At 42.5% G+C, this 13,051-nt stretch overlaps 1 protein-coding gene across 2 annotated transcripts; it reads right to left on the reverse strand.

Annotated features, from left to right (window-relative positions):
- Positions 1 to 1,126: 1,126 nt before the first annotated feature.
- cab39 (calcium binding protein 39) lies at positions 1,127 to 11,445 on the reverse strand. Of its 2 annotated transcripts, none has more exons than XM_010731405.3 (9): positions 11,153 to 11,445; positions 7,928 to 8,083; positions 7,594 to 7,758; positions 6,743 to 6,861; positions 5,501 to 5,669; positions 4,541 to 4,600; positions 3,917 to 3,982; positions 3,433 to 3,576; positions 1,127 to 3,345 (listed from the first exon to the last, which is right to left on the reverse strand). In XM_010731405.3, exons 2-9 carry the CDS (start codon positions 8,039 to 8,041, stop codon positions 3,157 to 3,159), a joined length of 1,026 nt encoding a protein of 341 aa, XP_010729707.1. In that variant the 5' UTR covers positions 8,042 to 8,083; positions 11,153 to 11,445; the 3' UTR covers positions 1,127 to 3,156. The 2 variants fall into 2 exon arrangements, with proteins under 2 accessions (XP_010729707.1, XP_019125647.1); XM_019270102.2 differs by lacking the exon at positions 11,153 to 11,445 and adding an exon at positions 9,636 to 10,131.
- Positions 11,446 to 13,051: the final 1,606 nt, after the last annotated feature.

The following is a 13,051-nucleotide window of genomic DNA, read 5'->3' on the forward strand; positions in this document are numbered from 1 at the left end:
TGAAAAGTTGAATTTCTCCCCCCAAAAATCAGTTCATTGGACTATTTACCAAACGCTGCTGGGGAAAGACATTTAAATATCTGTGTATGATAAATGATATGATACCTTTGGTTACTGTGATCAATTATTAGCTTCTATTAGGTACATTTAATGACCTAATAATCTCATGCATTGTAGCTTATGTTATCAGCTGCTTGAATAAAATCTTTTTCTTCATTGTTTCAGAGTTATAATATACAGTAGAAATATTAAGCGACAATTATCAATGTTTTGTTTTTTTTAATTATGAGAAACTTAATATGATATAATTAAGAGGAAAAACACTTTTCACTCAACACTCAATTAATAAATACTTACATCACTTAATACGCCATGTCTTATGTTTATCTGTTATTGGGGGTTTTACTTGCTTTCCATGGCAATGATACATTTAATTCCAGCTCACTGAAACTAAGCTAGAGCAAAGCAGACAGTAATGTGTGAAACAAGCCGATTTCATAGAGCTTTGACATGGCCTAATTGCACTTGAGTATTTGTATTTCTTTTACTTAGTACTTCTACTCCAATACAATTCAGGGGGTGAATAGTGCAGTCTTTAGTCGAATACATTTATCGGACAGTTACTAGTTACTTTGCAGATTCACATTTTTCACATGAAACAAACAGGTAGGGAGCTTCTACAGTTAAGTGTTCAAAAGTGTAAGAATTGGTTACATTAAAATGACGTACATTACTTTTTAGTTACACTTAGCTTATAAAGGATTCAAACGTTCTCATAAATGTCTTATTAATATTATATATATTAATCATTTAATGACACTTCATGGATCAGTCAAAGCATTATGAAAAAAACTTCTTGGTGGCAAAGCTAGAAAAACTTCATGTGGCTGCTGTATTTTCTGATTTGCATAATGATCGTTTTCAGTTTTAATGAGGCACATTTTGCTGATAATAGCCTGCTGATGTTTTCTGACTCAGTGTTTTGAAAGCAAGACTTAAGTATAATGGTCTATTTTTTTCATCTCATCATCTGAATACTTCTTCCACCACTGGCAAACAAGTCCAACTTCACTGCACCGAGCTGATGTACATAACACAATTATAGCACACACGTTTGACAGAGGAGTTGTTAAAAATGACCACAGCTTTATTTTATTCCAAATGTTTTTTTTGTCTTTATTTCGATTGTAGGGCCCAGGCCTTTGACACTTCTGAAAGCACCCACACGCTCTATGCTGAAACTGGAGTCAAAGTCAGCATACAGCCAAGAGTTCAATTTGACATTTCAATGTTGTTAAATACTTGGAAAAAAGAAACAATTCCAGTACAACATCTTTAGTACAGCATCATGCACAGCCAGTGGAAGAACATGCATGTTCAATGGAGGAACTGTGGGCTATCTGAGTCGTGCTGTTGTCTGCACTGAGATGGTTTCTTATTTGCAGCGGACCGTGTCATTCACCTGAAATTAACAAATCTGTGGTTTCATCAGTTTTTGCTCAGCACCATGAGGACAATCCAACATGCCCAAAGTACTCTGCTACCCACAATGCTTTACACTCATAATTGTACTGGAATTATAACCATCAGAAAGGAAAGGCTCAAATATGAGGAGATGGTAGGGAGGGGGGTACTGATATGCTGAGTTGCCAAATTGTCCTGATGAGCTCACCCCTGAAGCACACTCACTGTGAGGCCACACAGCACTCCCTCGCCACTAGCAAAGTGAGAATGAGGAAAAAAAAAAAAAGTTAATGATATTGAGGAGGGGGGAAATCCCTGCTATCCTCGACTCCAGTTAGGTGATGTTGATCACTCAGCACCTCACAAAGTGCACAAACACACAGGCTTTAATGTTTCAGTTAATGCTCTCCAAATCCCCTCCCTCCCCCTCCTTGCGCTGCTCACACCCCCCCTGCACGTTTTTCAGCAGTCTGAGAGATACTCAAAAATGTAGATGGAGAATAAAAAGAGGATTAACAGATCCAGAGCTAATACCATGACATTCCTCTGCTGTACAAATTGTTAATATCCTATAGGTTAGCTAAACGTGAGCTGGCCCTTTAAGTTATGTACAAAGAAACCCACCAGCAACCATTTCAGCAGTAAAATGAAATGCAAAAACAATGTCACTTAACTTGTTTCTTTTATGGTTTAGAAAGTAATTTGATTACGATTAACCAAAAACGGGATGTTTAAGGTAATATATATATAATATATATTCATATGTCAAGGTTAAACAAAAATCTACAAAGCAAAAAAAAAAGAAAAAAAAAAGGCATATGTACATGTTCACCCTGTCCCAGTAAATAAAAAGACCCAACTCTTGGGCTTCACCAAATTCATACCTTACATCCCTCCCTCCTTTCCTCATGTGCTTCAAGTGCTGTGTCGTAACAAAGCACACGGGAGGTAAATGGTTCAGTGTGATGGCATTTGAGAACTTGTCCCCGCGAATTGCTAGAATGAACCATTGTTGCGTTATTGGGTGAAGGCATAGATACGAACTGGAGCGGTTGCTGTGATGCGCGTGCGTTTTTTTTTTCCTCAGGTCTGTGGCACTGAACACTGGGAGCCAGACTGGGCAGGCCATCACAGAGCCGACGCTGGGTACAGCCATGGATCTGTCACATTTCAAGGCATGCAACAAACACACCAATGTTCAACTTGCTCGTACCATTTTCCATCACAAGGTTTTAGCTGATATTCTTGCAGTATGTGTGTATGCATGTTTTTATGTAATACATATATGTGTGTAAACATGTGTCTACTTTTGTTCCTTGGTGTGTGTGTGTGTCAGGAAGTCTGCCTTTACTTTGAATGCACGGACATTTTCTGTCACTATGTTTGATGGACTGTTGTGTCATTATAATATACCTTACATGTCTCAATGTGCAAGAAAGCAGCAGCATCTATTATTTTCTCTTATTTCTTTTGAAGGAAAAATACTGAAAAAAGAAAAAAAGGAAGAATCAAATGTTCACTGAGGAGCAGGCGACTTCCTGATGAGTTGATATGGGTACGTTTGTTTTTCGTTTGTTTCCACAATTTTTGTTCAGAAAACCAGAACAGCAGCTGCTGATGGGTCCGTTAAGCAGATGTTGTCTGGGTGGTGTCCAGACATGGTCCTGGTGGCTCCTCCCCCCACCTCCTTCCTCAGGCCTCCTGGGGGGCAGGCCTCTTGAGGTCCCTGATCTGTTTGACCAGGTAAGTCTTTTCGTCGTTGAACTGTTCGTCCTCTGTTCTGTCATTCTGGAACTTGCTGAGAAACTCGATGAGTTTGGTCTGGTTCTTCAGCAGGATGTCCAGGATTGGCTGCGTCTTGTTAGGGTTGGCCACGAACACCTGGCGGTGGAGGAAGATGAGAGGGATGTTAACAGGTACAGGTATTGTGCGGCACGTTTAATGTTGACTACATCTTCGAATCATTACCTTAAAAACGTGGAAAGCCTCAAACTGAATGTTGCGGCTCTTGTCCCGTAGCAGGTTCATCATTAGTTTGAGATTCTCTGGCTTGCTGATGTATTTCGTCATTATGGTGAAATTGTGCCGGTCAAGAAGCAACTCTCCCAGTAACTAGGTCATTTGAAAGTGGGAAACAGAAAGAAATGTTTATTTGATTGATTTCTTTTAAAAATTACAAATAAAATGTGAAACATGAAGGTGACAGCGAGCACTAAATGTAGTCAAAAACATCAGGCAAGTCAAGAAAACACGAGCTATTAAAGGGGCTTCAGAAGATATTTCAAAAATACACAGCGCTTCCACCACTAGATGGCAGTCATGACGTGGTGATGGAGATGGGATGGTTTCGAGAAACTCAACACTCTGACAAGACCCCTTCTTTAAATAGCTCTCTGAATAGAGTTGCACCACTATGTGAGACCTGTTTACTAGCACGGCTCAGGATTCTTACCTTGAGGGACTGCCGTTTAGTCACGTAGTTTTCTGAGTGGAGTAACTTCTCATATTCACTAAAGAACTAGAGAGAGAAACGGGGGGGTAGTAAGGGTCGAGGGAGAGAGAAAGAGAGAGTCATCTAAATGTGTCAAGTAGTGGCGTTCACAAATTCATAGTTGCGTCTGTGTCTTGTATTCAAACACAATGACAGGAAAATGAGAGATTCTCCCTCGCAGACTGACAGCTACTTTTGTATTCATGGGCTGCAGATGATGTCCCAAATTGTTGGTTTGATGTTGTTAGGAAAGACACTGCCAGCATGCCAAACACCCAGACTGCCGGTTTTAATTTACATGTCAACGGGTGAACACAAAACAGTAAGGGTTCATCTAAAGTTTTCAGAAATGGTGATCTCAATCGTGGTGAAGTCACATAAAAGATTCAAACGACTGGTGCACCTATAGTTTTTGTCTTGATGTGCTCTCTGTTTATCTAAAATGTAATATTCATATTTTTTGTCTAATAATATTTATCTAAAATGTTAGAATAATGTTAACATGCCACCTTAAAGCCTTTCTATCTCACTTTGTGTGAATCCATTCTCTATTAAATACTAGGTCTCACTTCAGTGTGGACTTACTCTGTCGTAATGTTGCTCCAGAAACTCGGCACTCAGTAGCTTGTGTCTTGTGAGGAGGTCCTGGAAATAGACAAAGCACACTGTAAGAAATAAACTCACACTTAATGGTTGGACTGGTCCCATTAGTCTACTTTTTTAGGACACTGTAGGTACAACAAACAGACGCACATGCCGAAATAATCCTTAGTAAATGCTCAACCTAGAATGAGACAGAATAAATGTTTTGGGTTGCAGTGTGATTAGTGATTTTTACGGATATAATCCTCTTTAAAACATAAGACGACTGTTGCAATTATGTCCGAAAATTAATCCCCTCTTGGACCAAATAAAAAAATGCTTTGTTATAAAAAGAAACCTCACCAGGACCCAAATCTGACACCACTATTCATTAAACAGTGTGTTCAAGTTTGTCCAATGTCCCTCTGATAGAAAGCCTGAACATCCAGCAACCAAATAAGTGTTCATAGAGTTATAACATGATTCAAAGTGTTATATTTCTGATCCAACATTTAATTATAAACCAATAAAGGCAGAACATTAAGCAGATTTTAACAAGGAAAATTACACACAGACTCAAGAACACTCAAGTGGTGTGTTCAGGTCTCTAAAACATTAAATATATTTGCATATGAACTCCTCAGTCTTCAAATCTGTTCCTGTCAACGTGTCTTTATAATTACAATATCGGTGGCAGCAGCAGGTGCCAATGCGTCATCAAATTTGCTGTTTGAGCCATCTAATTACTTACAACGTTTCAAATTATAGAAAGTAAACAAACCACCTTCAACAAAAGGAGCAGGAAGCAGGAAATGGGGATGCTGGAGAGAGAGGTCATGTAACTAGTTACTTTTGAAATGATTCTTTTGAATTCTTCTGCAAAAAAGGAGTCACAGAGGTTTCAGAGCGCGACTCAAAGAAAATCTGCTCTGCAACAACAGCTGAATGCGAGAGCCCACTTACTTTGAAAGTGGCGAATGCGTCTGAGGCAATGTCGAATGTGGACATCTCCACGTATCTGAAGAAGTCGTAGAACTGCTCCGACCACAGTGTGATTTTGGCCAGCGGTTCGTGTCTGATGCACTCCCGCAACATGATACCGCAGTTTAGGGCGATCTCTGGAGACTCGTACCTGCAGAAAACGGGAGCACGGGACTTCATCAAATCAAATTCACGGTGCACTGGTGATACTGCTTTATTACAAACTTTTAAATATTCAGATATTTAAACGCACACTAATCCTGTTATGTTGAATCATGTGTCATCATGTGTCACTGCAAAGATGTGCCAATGGAGCAGGACCAGAGTCAATGAGTTGAACAACGAGTTAATGTTAAAGGGACTAAACAGGAAAAACTGTCATTTCAAACACTTATATTGTGTGTAAGTATATTGATAGAATTGTTTGAGCATTGCCGTCTGTATATTTCTGGGCATGTACAAATACTGTCATCCTTATCAGTTGTTTTTGTGGCTTTGTGGATAATAAAAAGACTACTATAGCTGAAGAGAAAAAACTGCTGAGAATCCTCTCAGAGAGCTCCTAACTTAGCCTGACAAATGCTAACTCTAGCTTGGGAGTGATTCAGGAACATACTCAGAGAAACTCTAAATAAGGAAAGGACAGAAAACTGATGTGTGGTTGACCCCGTTGCTATGGTGTGACTCATTCTTTTAAAAGTGTGATTGGTCGATCCAAAAAGAAAGGAAGAAAAATGCTCTCTTCGTGACAATGGGCATGAGGCCTAATCATAGAATTTAGTCGCTATTAATGGTGTAATCATAAACACTACGTGATAAACACCTATTCACATGCGGAGAGTTATTATGTTTATTGACTCGCTCATTTACCATGCTGCTAATTTTAGTACTTAATCTGTTCAAAATTCATCATAATTCTAAGACTTTTCTTAAAAATCATCACCAAGAGTGACTCTTTTCACTTGGAGGTTTTATAAATATACACCACAGAGCACAGGAACCACCAAAGTTCAACGTCGCTTTATTGGCATCAACAGTGGAGCCTATTTTTATTCTTCTTTATTGGGCAGCAGTCAGACCATTTGAAAACAGGTGCTCTTACTTCCCTTTATGTTAGGAAGTTACACAGGAAGTTGAATGTCTGTTCAGAAGTGTGTTGTTTCAACACTATTCATAAAGAAAGAAAGGCTTAATGAAGCGTGGCATGTGTGTGAGACTCCTCACCCTTTAAGCAACATGAAGAGGATATTCTGCTGGGTGCAGAGGTACTCCACCGTGGGCGTCCGAGTGCCGATCTGACGCCTGAGGATGTTGTTGAAGATCTGAGCCACATCTTTCTTACCCTGGTGGTAAGATGAAGGATAAGTTCACGCACACAATACAACAGAGAATACGACACACACAATCATGAGTTAGTTCCAGCTGGAAAGACAAGATGCTGCTCTAAATATGAGGTGTGCTGTTTTTTAAAATGTGACATGCCAAAACTATTTCTATGCTGTCGCAACTTGCTTGTTTTGAGGTGGTTGAGCATAGTGGAGAGGTGACAGATATCCACTCAAGATAATGAAAAGGGTATTAAGAAATAGCTACCACTCCAGTGTCATGCTGACCAAATGTGTGCACAACTTTCTAAATTATTGAATCAATGTCATATTTCCACATCAGCTGCTTGTCATTTGCAACATTTGCGACGCCTTTTCTTTGGAACGCAGAGTGAGGATGAAAAAGGGGAAAAGAGGAAGAAGGATCACACAACACAATGAGTCATGCTGTGATACTGCTGCAGCAGTTACCACACAGCACCAGTCTGACATATTGCAGGGGCACATGAGTGTGCTCACATATCAACATAGGCAGGTTTGTCACCAATACACAACTGTCCACATTTTCTCATAAGACATATCCTTCCTGTGCGCGCGCATGCGCACACACACACACACACACACACACACACACAAAAACACACACACACACAAGCTTGGCCTCTGCTGTGTTGTGTCTGCCAACGTTCGCCTTCGTTCAGTCTCGTTCATTAAATATTTTTTCTGCCTCACTCCTACGAAAAGTCTCACCTCAAAGTCGATGAGTTGCAGATCTGCTATCAGGGTGCTGAGCAGGCCGCTGTTGTAAAGCTCCTGGGCTAGCTGGGCCACTGCTTCTGTTTGGGGCTCTTTCTCATTAGTCCCATACAGGATCTCCTTCATGGCCACCAAGCTTTTTGACACCTCCTCTGTGGCCTGAATCACACGCACACAGTACACACAGACATACCATAAAGCAGATATAACGCTAGTTCAAGCTTCAGTATGCCACTTCATACTCATGTCCCCTCATCAAAAAAACAGCCTGGTTAACCAAATTACTTTAAATCCTACAAGTACGTGAAGAACAAGTTTATTGACTGACCTTCTCAGCCTTTTTGTCAGAAATGTCATGCTTCTCAAGCACCGTCATGCTGTCCTTAAGGTTCTTGACGATGTCCGCCGGCGACTTGTGGGACTTGCCAAAGGGGAAAGGCATGGCGGAGAGTTACCACGAGCAACCAGGAAGCGGACTGTCCACCTGAGGAATAAAAGGTAAAACTGGATCAGTGTTTGTGAAGATGGAGGGACTGATGAGAAGAGAAGTAAGAGTGTGTAAAATCCCCAGAGACAGACTGGTTATAAATGTGTGGCCATTGACTTGAAATGATTCATGTAAACATAACCAAACAACCAAAACATGATACCAAACATGATGTCCAGACCAAAGTCTGGACACAGACTGACAGATCTTAAGTTGACACGTAGATACAGGTCCACAGAGAGACAGCTACAAACTTGTAAACACCTTTCTGTTTCGAGAATGCTTCCCTGCCTAACAAAACTAACAACTACTCTGTGCTCCTTTACACCTTTCTCAGCTTATGTCCTCCTCTGTAAGTCGCTTTGGATAAAAGCGTCTGCTAAATGCAATGTAATGTAATGTAATGTAATGTAATGTACAGCGTCGCGCTTCATCAAAGAACCTGGACAAAATGCCAAGTGTGTATAAACTGGATGATACTTTGGGTTTCAAGATGCACATCTATTATGTGCTGATGTTTAATTCAGGCTGCTCTGTGGGTGTGTGTTCAAATCTCCCCATCAGTCTATAAAACTGAACGCTGACCACAGGAAAGCTTTAAAACAACAGCAGACAGAGAGAGAAGCAGGTGGTGCTGATCCTGTGGTTTACACAACTCAAGTCCATCTTTTAGTCAACGTATAACTGTTGCTGTGGTGTGGTCACCTGGCACAAAGCTAGTGTGAAGACAGGTGTACTCCAAATATCACAATGACAGCTCCTGCTGTAAAACAAACCACAGTGGCAGCTAGCCCTGATGACAAACTTAACTCTAATGAAAAAATCCTTACTGCTACGGAGTGTTAAAATAGTTTCATATCAGGCAAATGTTGAAAACACACAAGAGTGAGGATGATTTTTTTTAGAATGTGTAAACATCACAACTAGACTTCACCTTGAACGAGCAGTTGCACAATTTTGCAATCTTCTTCAGTAAATGATTAACCAGCCAACGTTTACTATGAAATCAGACTTACACCATGACATAGCCTCAGACTTTTGTATGACCCCCACCGCTCCCTGAACACTGACTAACAAATCCAGGTCATCATATTGTCCCTTTGCTGAACATACTGACCTTTATTAGAACACACCCAAAGACACGAGCGATGCAGCTGACAGACGTGACAGTCGTATCTCACAGCCACTTTACAAGGACCCTTATCTACAAAATGCCTTGACCCACCCAACCACCTTACACACACACCACGGGGCAAAAGCCAAAGTTTCGTGACCCTGTCGAGAAGTGAACAGCCGTGTAATTAGCGACACGGCAGCCTAAATGTGCCTCTTCACTCACGGCGGGTCACACAGGATGACTACACCACCTATTCCAAGAGCCTGCGACGGAAATAAATAGGTCATCAACAAAAACTTATTCCCAGCCTTATGATCTTTTTTAACTAAATAAAGATTTGGACATTTGTTTACACTCTGACACTGAGATTTAACACAAAAAGGAACATGTCAAACACTAAAAGAGGCACTGGTCTAACAGTCTGACACCAACCTGTTGTCCTGCTGGGATCCTCTAAACTCTGGACACAAACCCTGGAGCTGTCACACTCTTCCTCGTATGTCTTTTGGCAGGGAGTCCACATTTAGAAAGCAACGCTGCGGCCAGGAATATATAAAGCAAGCAGCACCTAAAGTGGGAGGTGCGATCCACCGCTCATATATGATGTGTCATGTGTGACTGAGCTGGAATAGAAAACTTGTCCTCGGGTTAGTAATCTCGACACACCTCGCCATCGCCAGGTGGTCAAATCCGTCTTTCGCACAGGCTAATGCTTGTTAGTGTAGCCAGCAGGCAGCGCCACCAGCCTCGGTATCAGTGACGCAAATAGGAAGGAAACACATATGGCAGGTTGAAAACCAGCTAACCCACGATGGCTCCGTTACTAATCAGGTATCTGATAAACGTGGAAGGTTGCTGTGGGCCTGACTTTTTACACAAACAGACCCAGCATGGCCTAAAAAAAGACGGAGAGAGGAAAAAGTCCAAACCGGTGCCCACTCTCTCTCTCAGCGGACATTACCGTCATGTCAGCCGGAGCGCGCGTCACATACCCACGGTCACAGCAGCCAGGGGAGCACGGGGTAGAGTTATAGTATAGTCAGCCACCAGAAAACAAACAAAAGAGTGTCTGGACACGGGCTCAAACGTCAACGTCACCCCCCCGCCCTTCAGATACACTGCTATCCACTAGCGAGCTAACGCCAGTGCTAACTTATTTACATGTTTGTTTGTTTTTCCTGCTGTGCTTATTACGACATGTGAAGTTATATAGTCTGGCGTAACTCGAATAAAGTTGCAAACCCCTCACGGGCCCAGTTAAGCTGGCCAACATGTACTGACAGTGAGCACCGCCCCTCTGTTATCCATGCCTGCTTTGTGATGGTGCGGAGCCTGCCAACTTTGCGCAATGCTAACAAAATGGATACTTGCTCGCTAAGTAGTTCTGCGGCTGGTAAACGCAACACAACCTAAAAACACAATAAAGAGGTGTGACTCAGTTTACCCTTTTCACAGCAGACTTTGTAGTTATCTGTTCGTGGGCTAACGTGGCCTGTGATATTTCAATCACAGTCCTCCAAACAGTGTTACTGCAGGCTTGTGAAAGTGTGTGTGTGTGAAGGCCTCGGCAGGCCTAATGCTTACAAACATGTCCTACCAGCCTTAGCTTCATTTAGCCAAGACTGTAGGAAGTGTCTGAATTTATGGCAGAACGTGTTTTTTTAAATCACGTAGCTAATGTTGGTAGCGTCAGCTAGCTGGCTAGTTAGCCGCGTTAGCATGCCGTTAGCCAGGCCTGGCAGGCAGCAGCTCCTCGCTGCTCTCAGACCCATGCCTGACTTTAGCAGCGCATCAACAGCAGGCTACGTCCAGCTACGAGCTGTCCAACGTGCTAACATTAGCAGATATGTAACAGTTATTGTTAGCGTCAACTGGCTAACTTTAAAGCAGCCGTTATTGGCTAAAGTAGCGTCACAGCACAAATATTAATTCACAACATTACACAGTACCTTGTAAACGGCGTTTTCACCAGCTCCCCCCGGTTTGTCAAGACAGCTAAAGGCAACTCAAGGTGCTCCTCGGAACAAACGCTGCTTTGTTTTTCCTCGTCGGTCGCCTCCCCTTGTTCGTAACTTACTATAGTTAATTGTGCGGCCGCTGTTTCCTACTTCTTTCTCTGAGCCCGACTGGTAGCGCTAGCAGCGGAGCGGGGTTCACTGCAGCAGCGTATACCGCCCCCTCTGCCCGGCCGGCGTCATGGCAACAGCGGTGCAAGGACGGCCGGTGACCGTTAGAGAGCGCGCTCATCCCGCGCACAGGTGACTACAGGTCGCTGCTGCTCTGCTGTTTCAACTTTCTCTTGATTTACTAATCTAGGCAACTCTAGTCATAAGCTGGGGTTTAATATGGCTTTTTAAAAAGAAGGCAGGAGAGGTTACAGTAGAAAACTGTAGCTGCAGCTGTGGTTGAGACTGGCCGCCCACCCATAGCAATGTGACTGTCTGCTAAAATAATGTTAAGTTAAATGAGATAAACCACCATTCAACCATTGAGGCCATTATCTCATATCTCAAATTATATACCTAATGGCTACATGGCTATGTCATCCCTGATTTATGATATCTAATATACTTTTAATTCTAATGTGCATTAAGAAGAAGAAGATATACTTTATTAATCCCTCAATGGGGAAATTCTTTTTTCACTCTATTTTATTTTGACATGCATTTTAACCCAGACACACACATGCAGTATAAGGTACAAGGGCTCATAGACATGCAAACGTGGAGAGAGATGGTGGAGTGATGGGGAGCCAGCCAGACCAGCACCCAGTGAGCGGCTGCCTTGCTCAAGGGCACCTCGGCAGTGCCCAGGAAGTGAACTGGCACCTCTCCAGCTACCAGTCCACCTTCCATATTTTTGGTCCATGTGGGACTTGAACCGGCCACCCTCCGGTTCCCAAGCCAAGTCCCTATGGACTGGGCTACTGCCGCCCTAACACTTTGTTTTTAAACAATACATTTGGGGAGTTTCGTTGGCTGTTGGAGACCTGCATGCAGAGGGTTTTGCTGTCTTTAGCTGATGATGCCGGTGAATGTTGTAGCTATACTGACTGGCTGAAGCTGACTGGTGATAGCTGCTTGTACACAGCAAACATCATCATATAATCAGGGTACTCATGCCTCTCATTTAAACTTGTAATTAACTGTTATTAAGATACACTTGTCATTTAATGTCACCTCACAGACAAAAAGCTGCAGGTGGAAGATGAAGCTGGCTGATGCAGGCTGTTGATTGTGAATGAAGGTTGGAAAGTGTGTGGAGTCTGGTAAAGAAGCTGGATGATGTGTGGCAGTGGACTGGTGACAGTGCTGCTAAAGGCAAGGTTGTAGACAGAAAACACAAAATATTTTTTCACCATAAACAAAATCTTTGCATTGAACATATTCATCTAGAGGCTAGGGCTTCAAGCAGCTCGCTGGAAGATGGAGCTGATACTGGCCTTCTTAAATAGGGGGCTGCAGGAGAAGGCTGGGGCAGAGGCTGTGGCTGGATGCTGGTGCTGTGTTTACAGAGAAAAGCAAGATTATACACAATAAACATCACCATATTAGTTAAAAAGTGAAATCTCTCTCTGCGAACTTCTACAGGTGCACCGTGGGGAGTATCCTGAGTGGCTGTATCACCACCTGGTGTGGCAGTTGGTAGTGAAAACTGCTGGAAGTTCAGGAAGAGGGCCAACGTAATCATCAAAGACCCCAATCACACCAACCACAAACTGTTCTGGCAAACAGTACCGCAGCATCCAGTCCAGCGACACCAGGTTCAGGGACAGCTTCATCCTGAGGCCCCTAAGACTGTTGAACTCTTGAGCCTTCAAGCTCATTACTGCCACTTTACTGACTGTA

Source organism: Larimichthys crocea, chromosome VII, assembly GCF_000972845.2.
Source record: "Larimichthys crocea isolate SSNF chromosome VII, L_crocea_2.0, whole genome shotgun sequence".
In the NCBI taxonomy this organism is placed as follows: Eukaryota; Metazoa; Chordata; class Actinopteri; family Sciaenidae; genus Larimichthys; species Larimichthys crocea.